Source organism: Crinia signifera, chromosome 6 (genome assembly GCF_055691185.1).
Source record: "Crinia signifera chromosome 6, ASM5569118v1, whole genome shotgun sequence".
In the NCBI taxonomy this organism is placed as follows: domain Eukaryota; kingdom Metazoa; phylum Chordata; class Amphibia; order Anura; family Myobatrachidae; genus Crinia; species Crinia signifera.
The window spans coordinates 180779371-180794844 of record NC_139222.1 but is presented as its reverse complement, the minus strand read 5'-3'; the positions used below and the strand labels follow the sequence as shown (position 1 = coordinate 180794844).

General features: G+C 43.1%; 1 protein-coding gene across 2 annotated transcripts in view; it reads right to left on the bottom strand.

Moving 5' to 3' along the window:
* Positions 1–1074: 1074 nt before the first annotated feature.
* The window catches only part of DNAH9 (dynein axonemal heavy chain 9), a 367658-nt gene continuing 353258 nt past the window's right edge, over positions 1075–15474 (bottom strand). Inside the window, exons 69-71 of one of the 2 annotated variants that reach the window (XM_083148325.1) lie at positions 13865–14047; positions 12476–12865; positions 1075–2036 (exon numbers count right to left, since the gene is read on the bottom strand). In XM_083148325.1, the coding sequence (XP_083004451.1) occupies positions 1809–2036; positions 12476–12865; positions 13865–14047 (801 nt within the window). In that variant the 3' untranslated portion in view covers positions 1075–1808. The remainder of the gene's footprint in view (positions 2037–12475; positions 12866–13864; positions 14048–15474) is intronic. The other variant, XM_083148326.1, reaches the window with a different exon arrangement.

Sequence of the window (15474 nt, the reverse complement as noted above, 5' to 3'; positions counted from 1 at the left end):
CAGAACTACCTAAAACATACACGCCCCATGGCAACGGAGCTTGGCGGGGGTCCCCGATACCTCCCCCGCTGTCTCTACCAGTCCCCCTCTCTGAACTGGGCAGCTTCTCCCCGAAGCGGAGACGGGCAGGGAGACGCTGCCCAGCTGCTGCGATACTGGAACGCGCGTGAGAGGCACGCGCGTCCCGGTCTAGATGACTACATCTAGACGCACACCCCAGCTATTTGCCATATGTCTGTCTTTAGACACCCTGCCGGCTAACTACATCTAGACGCACACCTCGGCTATTTGCTGTATGTCTGTCTCTAGTCACCTTGCCGGCTGACTACATCTAGACGCACACCCCAGCTATTTGTCGTATGTCTGTCTCTAGTCACCCTGCCGGCTGACTACATCTAGACGCACACCCCGGCTGAATGCCGTATGTCTGTCTCTAGTCACCCTGCCGGCTGACTACATCTAGACGCACACCCCAGCGATTTGCCATATGTCTGTCTCTAGTCACCCTGCCGGCTGACTACATCTAGACGCACACCTCGGCTATTTGCTGTATGTCTGTCTCTAGTCACCTTGCCGGCTGACTACATCTAGACGCACACCCCAGCTATTTGTCGTATGTCTGTCTCTAGTCACCCTGCCGGCTGACTACATCTAGACGCACACCCTGGCTAAATGCCGTATGTCTGTCTCTAGTCACCCTGCCGGCTGACTACATCTAGACGCACACCCCAGCGATTTACCATATGTCTGTCTCTAGTCACCCTGCCGGCTGACTACATCTAGACACACACCTCGGCTATTTGCCGTATGTCTGTCTCTAGTCACCCTGCCGGCTGACTACATCTAGACGCACACCCCAGCTATTTGCCGTATGTCTGTCTCTAGTCACCCTGCCGGCTGACTACATCTAGACGCACATCCCAGCTATTTGCCGTATGTCTGTCTCTAGTCACCCTGCCGGCTGACTACATCTTTTTACTACATGTACCTGTGCAACATGGGTGCACCATCATGCAATAATAATGACAATCGAGAGAGTGTGTACAGTGGTACAATCTTTGTCTTGCGAGTGTTTGGACGGGAGTACATCGGACGTCGCAAGTAAAATTGTACAGGTGTGTACGCGCGTATCGGCTGTTGTTTGTGGACGGTCCAACGCCTCTACGGTCGGTCGAACGGTCGCAAGAAAACAGGGATTGTATAGATGTGTACCCAGCTTTACTCTTGGAACCATTACGTAATATACACTGTGCTACAGCACCAGCTGGGCAGCCTAAAGCCAAAGTGTCCTTCCCATGCCACAAGCATTAGATCCTACATTCCAGTTGCACAAACTTTGTTACATGTACATGGGCAGTATGACTGGTGAGTCCCTTAGTGCTCATAAATGTGATTTAGAAGTATTACATTGGGAGCTACATTTGTATTAGCCTAGGGCACCTGGAACCTTTAATCAGGCCCTGTATGCAGTAATTTATTCTCTAGATCTCTACAATCACTATCCTATAGAACTAGTTAAAATACCACCCATCCAGGGTGACATGGCATCCAATTTTGAAGTAACTAATACAATGTAAGAGAAGATGCTTTATTGATGCAGTATAACTAAGTAACCGCATTAGTGCATTGAATAACACAGCATCTCCAATAATACTGGGTCTTCTACATTTGTATAAGGTGCAAATGTTCCTTTTGTGCAAGTGAAAGTATAATTGTCGTAAAAGAACAATTTTGAATTCAGTAACCCAGCAAGTGAACTGAAGAAAATATTATCTATGCAATAATAATAAATGATTTAAATATGTAAATTAAATTTGTAAAAGTAGGGCAAGTCCAGCTAGAACCCATTTTGATGGGTTCTCCTTTGTCTTCAGATTAAATGTCCATACATAGGTTGGTCCTCTCTGGCGGGTCTTATACACAGGACAGGCATATATGTTGCGGGTCTCTTGTTTATCCACAGGGATAGCCTTGATAAAGATGACGGGCATGCTTGGAGTCAGTTCCTTCAGCCTCGCATCTGTGATAATGCCAGTCTGTAAAATAATAGTAGAACCATGTTATAAATGGCACATAAATACTAACAGGTTCATGTTATTGGTTTACTGATAAAGCAAGTAAAAGTTATTGATCAGGGTTAGTTTGTAATTCTGTAAAACTAAATCAAGAACTACTTACTGCTAGTAGCAACAATACATTTACAATATGACTTTATTGCTTGTACCCTACATCACATCAGAATGCATGTACAGTAGTAACAAGAAATAATTAAGGCAATAGTGTGCCCTGCTGAATTAAGTTCCTGTCCGCGCCTCTTCCCTATTGAGTTAAATATATCAAAAGACAGGGTAGGGATTGTCAAAGGTGTGGTGCACCAGAAAAGAGAAATTAATTTTTACACATAAAATATACCTTTTATTGGTTTCTTTTAAAAACTGCGAAATATACAAACTAACATATAACATAAAACAGTGAGTACAGTGATTTTAAAAACTGCACGTGCGGTGTCAGCATGCAATGCCTCCTACTGTGACGATCCACTCTCCTGATAGTTAATACACGTGTGTGTCCCTTTAAAGTATCTGTTGGCTTACACTAGCCTTATTACAGATATCAACGGGTGAGTGTATTGGCAAAAAGGAAATTTTTATTATTTGAGTGATCTATATAGGTATCACTAGTGTCTCTTATTGAATAAAGTAAATATCCCTGAGTACATGCTGGGGTTGAGATGGTGGGATTTGGTACCTCTGTTAAAGAGGATAATTACTGAGAGATATATAGTATAATATCAAATTGGACCAATCCCCCAATCCCCTGGTGTGTATGGTATTCACAGTGTATGTGGTGTTCGGTGCACACTTGGATTGTGGATCTGATATTTGCCTTATGTAGGTATGTTAGCTCAGTTTATTCTGGGGGGTAATTTCCCAATTGGGTCCCCTTTTAAACTATTACCACAATTTACAGGTTATTGCACTATCTCAGAACACCAATACCGATTTTATACACATATTTCACGAGTAGTGTTAACAGGGTATAAATGTGTCTGCTGGTGACCTGGTCAGAATAATTCCCTAATTTATAGGTCTGTTATTGTACCATTAATTTGGTGCTCACCAAAAAAGGGGGGTTTTTAACAGCAACAATGAGGACGATGACACTATCTGTCTATATTTGGTACTTGTCCTGCTGTCAATAGCCCTCGTTTGATAGCAATACATATAATGTCATGCAGTGTTGTTATTAATACTCTCCACGGGGTTTTTACAGCAGATTTGAGGACAGAGACATTGTTTGTCTATGAATAACCGTCCTGCTATTATTAGCCCTCGTTGCGGAGTTGCATTTTATTACAATGTATAATATGTGCCGCTACATATGGTTAGGTCAAAGTGGTGACCGTATGTGTTAGTTAATCTTGTAGTCGGCGGTACACAGCCGCGTGGGAACAGAGCGGTCGGGTCTCACATGTAAGGCTGGAGACCGGATTATGTAACCCTCTCGGGTGCTCAAAGGAGTCCCAGGAGCTGTTAGGTTCACCTTCGGCAGACACAATAAGTTATAATAGTAATTGAATCATTAGAGTCCTTACAAGGACTAGCATAGGAGACACAGTGATCAAATATCAATAGGAGTCCTTACAAGGACTATATCATAGCACAGATTGAGGCATGCAAGTGAAGCGACCGCACGGCTAAGGTGGCCGGCGTACGCTTCCGCCCTGAGGAAGATCTGCGAAGCGTACGCCGGCCACCTTAGCCGTGCGGTCGCTTCACTTGCATGCCTCAATCTGTGCTATGATATAGTCCTTGTAAGGACTCCTATTGATATTTGATCACTGTGTCTCCTATGCTAGTCCTTGTAAGGACTCTAATGATTCAATTACTATTATAACTTATTGTGTCTGCCGAAGGTGAACCTAACAGCTCCTGGGACTCCTTTGAGCACCCGAGAGGGTTACATAATCCGGTCTCCAGCATTACATGTGAGACCCGACCGCTCTGTTCCCACGCGGCTGTGTACCGCCGACTACAAGATTAACTAACACATACGGTCACCACTTTGACCTAACCATATGTAGCGGCACATATTATACATTGTAATAAAATGCAACTCCGCAACGAGGGCTAATAATAGCAGGACGGTTATTCATAGACAAACAATGTCTCTGTCCTCAAATCTGCTGTAAAAACCCCGTGGAGAGTATTAATAACAACACTGCATGAAATTATATGTATTGCTATCAAACGAGGGCTATTGACAGCAGGACAAGTACCAAATATAGACAGATAGTGTCATCGTCCTCATTGTTGCTGTTAAAAACCCCCCTTTTTTGGTGAGCACCAAATTAATGGTACAATAACAGACCTATAAATTAGGGAATTATTCTGACCAGGTCACCAGCAGACACATTTATACCCTGTTAACACTACTCGTGAAATATGTGTATAAAATCGGTATTGGTGTTCTGAGATAGTGCAATAACCTGTAAATTGTGGTAATAGTTTAAAAGGGGACCCAATTGGGAAATTACCCCCCAGAATAAACTGAGCTAACATACCTACATAAGGCAAATATCAGATCCACAATCCAAGTGTGCACCGAACACCACATACACTGTGAATACCATACACACCAGGGGATTGGGGGATTGGTCCAATTTGATATTATACTATATATCTCTCAGTAATTATACTCTTTAACAGAGGTACCAAATCCCACCATCTCAACCCCAGCATATACTCAGGGATATTTACTTTATTCAATAAGAGACACTAGTGATACCTATATAGATCACTCAAATAATAAAAATTTCCTTTTTGCCAATACACTCACCCGTTGATATCTGTAATAAGGCTAGTGTAAGCCAACAGATACTTTAAAGGGACACACACGTGTATTAACTATCAGGAGAGTGGATCGTCACAGTAGGAGGCATTGCATGCTGACACCGCACGTGCAGTTTTTAAAATCACTGTACTCACTGTTTTATGTTATATGTTAGTTTGTATATTTCGCAGTTTTTAAAAGAAACCAATAAAAGGTATATTTTATGTGTAAAAATTAATTTCTCTTTTCTGGTGCACCACACCTTTGACAATCCCTAGCCTGTCTTTTGATATATTCTGTTCAATAATTGTCTGTGGTGGCACACCTCTGCACCCCCAAGTGTTACATCAACAAACATGAATACTCGCAGAGGGCCTATTATAACACTATAACAATCTCTAATATTGCAATCTTGTGCGATTGAACCACCCAAAAAACCCTACCTTCTATTGAGTTAAATACCAATTCTTGCATACAGTTGTGCCCAAATGAATTGGTCATGCCTGTATATGCAGCACCCAATGAGATGTCACCTTTCTATTTTTTAAGTGATCAGAAAAACTCTGGTAGCATGTCCTGATATCCCTTATACTGCAGGGAAAGAATAACTTATGTTCCTGGCATTTAAAGAGATTTTAGTCAACTGCTAAGGTCAGAAACGCATGTATACCTTGTACTGCAGCAGGGGTGGTGACATGAAACCGAATTAGTATGGAGAGGAAATGAAATGGGACAAAACATGACAGAATTTGAAATGAAAAGGGTGAGTACAGTGGCGTAACTATAATTATTGCGCCCCCCGCCAATAATTTGGCAGCGCTCCACCGGCCGCCTATGTCAGCACCCCATATCACCACCCCACCAGCAGATCTTGTTTGCGGTGCGGCCCCGGCTCCCATCCTGGCCTCCGCTTTGAAAAACGGACCACCACAAAAGGTCTGCTATGTGGGGGCGGGCATTTTATGATGGTCCGTCCCTTTCCAAAGCATCAGAAGCCAGGGAAGAGCCAGGACTACAGCGAATATAAGTAAATCTGCGGGTCTGTGTCGGCGGCGTTACAATAGCCCCGCATACACCCGGCGCCCGCACTTAGACAGCTCCTCCCCGCTGCTGCGGGGTTATTGTTATGCCACTGGGTAAGTACAAATGAATTTCAACTACATTTAGGAGTTTAATACTTTGTAATACTTTGTAACAGTGGTTCTCATACTCGGAGCCCACACAGGTCATGTTTAACAGGTCAACAGGCAGTATATCACCAACTGTCACATATTTTTAAAAAAACACAGGAGAACTGGAAAACATGAACTGCATGGGGCCCTTAGGAATGAGTTTGAAAACCTCTGCTCTATAAGTAGTAAATCATTGCCCATGGACTGACACCCGGGATCTGTTTCTGGTGCCATCAAGCGGATTCTTTGCAAACATTTTTGTTTCTTGTCCCTCCTGGAATGGGTCATTTTGGGGTGTATGAATTGTGTATATTAAATTTAAACTAATGGTGTATATTAGTTTTAAAGTTTTAATAGTTTAATAATGTCCAGACACCTAGATGGGGAAGAGGAGAAGTTGGACCCTGGAAAGTTCCATTGGTAGATCATGGAATCTGATACTACTGTGTCTTGACCTGCACTACACATATTGTTCTGCTTGCATTCTGACTGCCTGCTTCTGCATAAGAGCAACAGCTAGCAATGTTAGTGTGCTCTGGCTGGGGGCCTGGGGTACAGTATGCCCTGCTTCCCCCCTTAATTTGGCTATGTGTATTAGGGTGACCTACTTTCCATAGGGCCAACCCGGGACAGGGGGTCGCGGGCTCGACAACCCCCCCCACCTCACAGAGTGACTCACCTGGCCGCATATACAGGCAGGGGCCACACTCAGCAGCACACCGTCGCAGACGCAGAGCAGACTGACAGTCTCAGAGAGTCGCAGAGTCGATTCGCAGGCTCCAGCCTCCAGCAGCCGTCGGGTCACTGCCTTCACCTCCCTCCTTCAGTCACGCCAGGGGCTCACCAGCACAGGCAGCAGCAGGTCATTAACGTGGCCGCGCTCCCAGTAATGCTGCCTGACCGCACCCGCCCTGGCTGGCTGCACAGCATTACTGGGAGAGTGGGAGGGGACGCGGTCACGCGGCGGCCGAACTAACCAATGATGGGGAGGTGGCGTCGCACACCGCGTAACAGCTTCCCCTCCAACACTCCAAGTCTAATGCTGTGCGGCCGGATAGAGCAGTGAGCTGCCCGGCACGTCACCAGGCAACAACACCAACAATTTAGGAGGTCTAAATCAGGACAGTCCCGGGCAAACCGGGATGGTTGGTCACTCTAATGTATATGGTCAATGGTTTCTCTCTAAAGCAGTGCATATTGCTAATGTCCGTGAGTGATATTAGGGTGCCATGTCCTTTCCAGGGGCCATACATTATATATATATATATATATATATATATATATATATATCGAGTGCCGCCAGCGCCACATACTACGCTGTATTGTCTTCCTTCGGAGGGCACCGGGGCCATCAGTTTGTATCGGAGTGCCGGATCCCATTGACCATATATATGTGTGTGTGTTATTTATAGCTGTATATCTCCTGGACAGCGCAGCCCCATGGGTTACATGCCAGCTGCTGTGATATTTTATTTCATCTATATAATATAAACTAACATTTTCTGAGCTGTAGCAAACTGTTCCCAAGTTTCCTTCTGAAACAGAATTACATCATATCTGATTATACTTTGCCATGGAAACTATGTCTACAGGATTCTACTTTACATATTCTGTTCAACCCCCCCAAAAAACTGTCTAATTGCAGATAAATTATCTTAGAGATGAGGAACATTTCTGGGTTTTAAGCACAACACATATATTAATGATAAATGATTATTTGCAGATGGAGGATAGATGCAGTTTATTAATGTGTTTATGAGCAGCCATTTGTTATTCATTCTTGTTCCTTGGAAAACTGTCCTATTGATATAAATTGTACAGGGGAGAGTGAATTTGTGTTAGCCAACTTTAGCCCACATATTAGAGCTGTTTTATTGGAAACAAATAATTATTTATTAAATATATAAATATATATTTAATCTATTGTCCAAATAAAATGTTGTATTTGGACATCACTTTCCCATTACCTCAAACCTATACAATGATGCGCTCCAGTTTTCCATACCCCCTCGCTATACCTAGCAACCAGCTGCAAGGTTCTGGTTTATACTATACAGGCATCCTTTTCCCATAACCCGTCAACCAGCCATTCCTATTGTTCTTCCGTCCCTCTCCTACAATGTTTACATGACAGAAATACAGTTTTCCATATCACTCAGGCTTATGTTCAAATACAATTACATTAGCTCCACTGTCTAGTGACTTATGCTGCTTTCCCACTGCCTAAACGGGTAATGACCCGTTATTTTTAAACAGGTAAGAGCCATAAAGACCCTTTCGGACTGCAGCTTTAAACTGTAAATTACCATTTAAAAGCCGTTTTTGTCACATTCACACTTACCCGTTTAAAAACCCTTTAAACCAGGCATGTCCAACGTTGGCCCTCCAGATGTTGTGAAACTGCACATCCCTACATGCTTTGCAATAGTTTTAGTATTCTCTAATAGCAAAACTGTGGCAAAGCATGCTGGGATGTGTAGTTTCACAACATCTGGAGGGCCATTTAACACCCCCCCCCCCCCCCCCCCCCCCTGCTGTAACCAGCACCAGGCTGAAAGAGTCGGGCTGGTATTAAAAAATCAGGAAACCCGGCAAGGGGCTCTGCTGATTTTTTTAAAACCAGCTCCAGGGCCGGGACTGGTTCCCAAAATACAGGGGTCAAAATGACTAGGGGTCCCCCGTATTGTAAGAACCAGGCCTAACCAGCCAGCAGGGTAATGCCACAGCCGGGGAGAGACTTTTTATACAAGTCCCCCCGGCAAAGCATTCAGCCCTGTGACAGGTCAGCCTGGCCAGGGGTCCTGGTGAAGTGGGGACCCCCCCAATAATGCCCCCCCCCCATCCAGGACTTACGTGGCCAGGCTGAAGCCTGGTGCTGTCCCCGGTGACCCTGGAGCGGTGCTTAAATTACCGGGCTGATTAAATGGTGTAAAAAAAAATAGAATAAACTATTGTCTTATACTGTGGAACTATGAGTCCCAGCAAGCCTCCCCCGCATGCTGGGACATGGAGAACCACAAGTCCCAGCATGTGGGGCATTAAAGGGCCCGTTGGCACTTGTAGTTCCACAGTACAAGAAATAGTTAAATAAACACACTGACAACCAAGAACAATAAAAGTTTCATACGTTTTACACATACTGATACTTACCTATCTTGAGCCCGTAGGTAGATCCCTGGGTCCGGGGTCCAGGGCTGCAGGGTCCAGGGCTTCAGGATCCGAAGAAATCCATAGGGGTACCTGTGGATGAAAATCCTACTCACCAAGGTCCTCCGGCCAAGATCCCGTCCTCTTCTTTCTGCCGTAGTCCAAGTCGCATATCACCCGGCCGGTACCCGCTCACGGCTGCCTAGCGGCCAATCAGGAGCCGAATTTCTCAGCTCCTGTGTCATTACCCTGCTAGCTGGTTGGGCCTGGGGCTGGTTCTTAAAATACGGGGGACCCCTAGTCATTTTGTCCCCCGCATTTTGGGAACCGGCCCTGGAGCCTGGGGCTAGTTTTGAAAAATCAGCAGAGCCCCTATTTGCCGGGATTCCTGATTTTTTTAATACCAGCCCCGGATCTTTCAGCCTGGTGCTGGTTACAGTAGAATGAATACCCCTTTCCCACTGTTGAAAAAAACAGCTTTTAAACGTCTAAAACACTGCTTTTTACCCGTTTCACAAATACCGGTATTTGTTAAACGGGTAAAGCAACCTGGAGCATTCCCACTGCAACTCTACCCATTTAAAAAGGCAAAAAAAAAACCGGTAGTTTACTGTTTAAGAGAGGAAAGGGGTATTAGAATGATGCTAGCCTTGCAAGCTCTAATAGAAGACAGGACAGGACATGGCCTAAGCAACAGGTATATGCTCTCTCTTGTGGGGGTGGTTGCACATATTAGATCAGCCTTCAGCATAATCCATCTTCCCACAAGTATACCTTTTTTCAGTAAACATTAGGACATTACTATGGTGATACCTATCAAGGTGTGTCATCACACTCAGTATGGGGGTTTAGAAGGTGTACTGAGACCATGGGCCTAATTCAGTTTGGTTTGCAAAGGCAAACTCTTTAATAGACAAAACCATGTGCATTGCAGGTGGGGCTGATGTAACATGTGCATTTGGGTGGGGTGTGTTCAAATTGAAATCTAAATTGCAGTGTAAAAATAAAGCAGCCAGTATTTACTCTGCACAAAAACAAAATTAACTCGCCCAAATGTAACACTGCACGCCACATCTGCCCCTCCTGCAGTGCACATGGTTTTGTCCATTAAAGAAGGAGTTTACTTTTCCAAACCAATCTGTCCGGCAATCAACTAGATTTATCCAGCATGCTGGATATTAATCGCCCCGCAGTAGTGATGCATGGGGCCGTACATTGCTATGGCCCCTACGCACGGAGCGATGTAGGGGCATTTTCTTATCAATCTAGTTAGATTGCTTAGAAAATGCCCTCAATTGCCCCGTGTGTAGGGCCCCATAAGTTTACTTTATTTCTAGATTTCGAATCAACTTTATTATGCTGGCGTTTATGGACTGTTCAGACTGCTCTTTGCCTATGAAGGGACCCATAGGAAGCACCACCCATTAGTCTGATTGGAATGGACTGAAACTGTCCAGCCATAGTATGAAACATATACCTATTAAATAAAGTCTGTATTTTCCTCTTCCCAATACTCGGTGGTCTTGTAAATGATCATACACAGTACAAATGTAGCATGTTTACATTTCCAGTTGAATACACGTTTTTCTGAAACCTTGAAAATCAAAGGCAAACTAATTAGTTACATATTGTTCTTTGTCTCCTTTAGGGCTGTCAACTAGGTCTGGTCATGTAAAAAGAAAATTTGACACATCCATTGTCTTTGTTTTGGATCTCACTTTACCAGTCAACCTTGAAGATTGTCCTTTGTTAATTAGTGCACAGACTTGCTCTCTCTCACACACACACACTTTCAAAGACCAGCTTTCTAATATATAAAGCTGATCTTGTAGAAGGGGAATAACTAAACACTCAGATAATGTGCCAGATGACCCACTTAGATGAGTCCTTTAAAATTGTAATGAAGCTTCTTGAAGATAATTGGCAACAGGATAAAAGAGGATAACATTGCATGTTTAATACATTGCTGTACTCACATGGCTGGGGTAGGAACTACATTGTAGTAATACATTGCTGTACTTACATGGCAGGGGTAGGAATTACAATGAGTACTACAGTACATTGCTGTACTCACATGGCAGGGACTACGTTGTAGTACTACATTGCTGTACTCACATGGCAGGGGTAGGAACTACATTGAGAATTACAGTACATTGCTGTACTCACATGGCAGGGGTAAGAACTACATTGAGTACTACATTGCATTGCTGTACTCACGTGGCAGGGACTACATTGCTGTACTCACATGCAGGGTCGGATTAAGACTTGGGAAAGCCTGGGGCACTTAAGGCAGTGTGGCCTGGGTAAGGTTGGGGATATTTCTCAACATTCCAGGAGGGACAAAATACTCTCTATCACTTCTCTCTTAATATATGATTGGGGTCACCTGTATAAAAATACTTTAATTGATACTATAGGAATTTTAGTACAGTTGACAGCAATCATAAATTAAGAGGGAAGTCCAGGTAGAGAGGATTTGGCCCTCCTGGAATGGGTCATGTTGGGAGGTATTGTGCATATTAAATTTAAATCAATGGCGTATATTAGATTCAAACTAATTGTTTAATAATGCCTGGGTACTGTTTTTATAGCTCCACCAAATTGAGAGACAACTGTTTTATAAAAAAATTATTTTAGTGGAATAAAGACAGCTTAAACATCTACTGTATCATCTATCTTGATACATGTAAGAATAGCAGCAGCCTCTGTAGTATTTACACACGGGACAGAAATCAGGAGAGCTAGTGATGTCACTGTGCTCTACCGGCTGGGGCCTACGAAAAAAGGAGAGCCAGCATACAGTATGCCCTGCACCTCCCCTAATCTGGCTATGCTCACATGGCAGGAGTAAAAATGTCAGGGAATGTACTGTAGTGCTACATTTCACTGCTCACGCAGCAGGGGTAGGAATGGCAGGGTTTGTAGTGCCACATTGCTGTACCCACGTAGCAGGGGTAGAACCACAGGTTTTGTAGTGCTACTAACAAAAACATTTACATTTTAAGACTGTTCTAATGAGACTAGATCTGGTGAGGACAAAACTCTCTTACATCTACCAGTTGTTTTTAGCTTAAAATAACAAGGCAAATCCGTAAAATGATAGTGTTCACTGTAAATAGAATAAGATAGTATGGCATGCAGGCCAACATTAAAGGCCTGTGATACAGCCAACAGGAGAAACTTAAACAATGTTAAAATGTCCATTTGTAGTAAAAAGGCAGCAGCTGTTTCCTGTTGCATCTAATGGGTCTACATGGGAGTGCCTAAAATGTTAATAGAGCTACTGGTACCCTACGTTATCTTAATACAGAGAACTGTTTTACCTGGGTATCCCACCGTGCTCCCTCCATAAACAGGCCATGGACGTAGGCACCTTCTCGTGGAGGACTGCTAAAGTCCTCTCTATTCTTCTTCGTCACATCGCATTGTAGTGTCATCTTATCAAGGGGCCACTCGTTCTTCCTGGCCATAGACTGCATGATAGCTGTAAGGAAAGACTGAGGATTGAAGAAGCCAGCCAGCCAGACCGCAGATGGTAAAGCAAAGTCCCCTGTCCAGGTCTCCAGCTCCTTTATACGGCTGAGAAGATCAACAAACCAGCTGGCTAGACCAGCCATTGACGGATATGCTCTCTTGGTCCATGATTCAGGAACTTGGTCCAGAAAAATTGCGTTCTGCAAATTTTCCATATCGCTAGTCATGGTCAATTCACCCTGATAGACAGATAGGTTGAAAAAAGTTTAACATTTGAATCCGTTTTTTAATTAAACACGAACAATGTTTCTACAAATATTCAGTTACACATACACTGTATATATTAATTTGAGCATTTGAAATATTTTATTCCCATTATAATTCTAACAAAATATAATGTCTCATAATATGAGAGTTGTGTTCAGGAAGTCCAGAGTTCCCCAGTGTTTTATGCTGGGAATGCACAAAGATGTTACTAACGCGGCCACAGGCTACACACAGACTGCACACAGTGGAAAAATCATATGATGGTGATTGATTGTGAACTGATTTACAGCTAATCGCCGGGCTGTAAGCTTATCTCATCCTTGCACGGGGGGGGATTTCACTCTGGTTGGGTGGCATATACGTGATCGCAGAGCTCCGCAAACAAGCAGCCCTGCGATCAGTTCAGATAACCCTCACAGTTAGGTGCTACAGTGGTTTGTATTTAACATTTATTTTAACCAATTCTGCATAGTTTGTAAATGAACATGTGCAGTAATGCATAGAACCTGGAACGCAATCACATTATTTTCAGGATGATTTGTATATGTTAATAGAGGTCAATGGGCCAGCTAATGATTTGCGTTTCTGTACAACTCATTGACTTTCAAGTTCAATAATCTTCTTGAAAGCAATGGCAAATTCCAATGTGGGAGACCTTATCTCCAAAAGCTTCTAATCCTGGAGTCTTCTATTTTAGGGACATGAAAAGAACCTAAAAACTTGCAAGGAAACAATTCTGTTATGTTATGACAGATGTGTCCTCTCAGAGCGCTAAGTTCCATGCCCTTCAAGAGCTTTTGGGTTTTTTCCAATCAAATGTGCATTCTATTCACATAATTAAAACACACCGGTGAATTAAACTGTTATTAACCTCGAACTCCCATCTAAAGTGATAGGAGATCGCAGGATGATATTCAGTTGACTTTTAGAAGCATTAGTAAGTTTGCCCCATAGAATGCAAGCTTCCTTACCTTCAGCCCTAAATCAAGCTCTTTGAGGGAACGTCTCATCTCACTAGTGAGCATGTTCATCCTCTCACATTCCTGGAAAGCAACTACAATGTATGGAGTTCTCTCTTCCACCTTTGCCATAAGTTCCGGAATATTAAATTCTTCAGGGAGCTTTTCAAGGACTTCATCCAATGTTGATTTAACCTGTGTAAGGATTACAAAATCTTGTTACCGTACCAGATTGTACATGAGCAACATCAAAGTCTGCCTTCCTCTCTGTTTGCTTATACTGGCCATAGGGAATCTGATATGATGTGTGATATCTGGAAGATTATACAATGCACTAGCTGCCTACAGCACATAATCTACGTACAACCTTCATTGATGCATTGTGACCTCTGTGTAACAGGCCATTAAACTGAGCCACCTAAACTATACAACTCTATTACAAAGCACAAAAGGATCTATTACTTGTAAACAAGTATTCATTATCCCAGAGCTAGAAGACTCTGTAACCTCATCATTGCAAGTGGAGAAGCATGCTTGTGCTTAATAAACATGTAGAAAATAGAAGTCACTCTTTCACATAAGAAAGGCTCGAGAGTTCTACCAACATTTATAATAACAATAATATTATTTTTTGCTGCACTAATACAAACATTCCATTTTAATTTCACATAGATGCTGAATAATTCAGTACATCATCTTACCTAATATAATGTACAGTGGTGGTTGTGTCAAGGGACCAGCTTGTCTAACAAATATCTGTATGTGCATTGATCCTACGTATTGTATGGGATGCTAAACAGCATGGGACATTAACACAACAACAGAGTAGACTGTTACTCCCATGACACAGCTTTGCATTACTTGGTTACAGGTGAAAGAGACCAAAGAAAAAATCTGCAGTTTATCTGTCTCTAAATAATATGTATCACTCAATAACGTATTTATAATGGGCGCAGTGTTTATGGTGCACATGGGCCCCTGGGGGAGACCCGGGACAGTGCTAGGGACCCTAGGGCCCAGAGGCTACAGCGCTGTTGGCTAGAGAGAAGGGGGCACTGACTAAGTCTGCACACATCTCCTCCTCTATAAAGCGCCCCTGCCTGTACTATTGTATTTTTAATTCTTTTTTGAACAGATACATTTAATTAGGAATATGGGATTATGATACATTAATTACAGGAATAATATTTTGCACAATGCAGCCAAGGGTCACACATCAGGGCAGCTATCAGTCAGTAAGGGCTAAGGTTGTAGAACTGATTAAAAGTCCTGACTCTTGGCTCATACATCTGTCTTGAATAAAGAACTAGTAATTGGATATGTCCCCAATTTAGCCACACAAATTGTCCAACCTCTGACCAGATCTGTGTGATCTAAATAATGCATTTGGAAGATGTCTGAATCTGCAGTCACCGCATTCAGGTTTTTTTTGCTGACTGCATTTTCTGGAAAACTGGTGTCAGTGTTTGATAGGAAACAGTGGTCATATCAATTTCACACTGAGGTCCAGTATCAAGCTTCAAAGAGTGATAAACACCAATCAGCTCTTAACTGCCAAATTATAGGCTTGGCTTGAAAAATGACAGGTAGGAGCCAATTGGCTGGTAGTTTATCACTCTCCA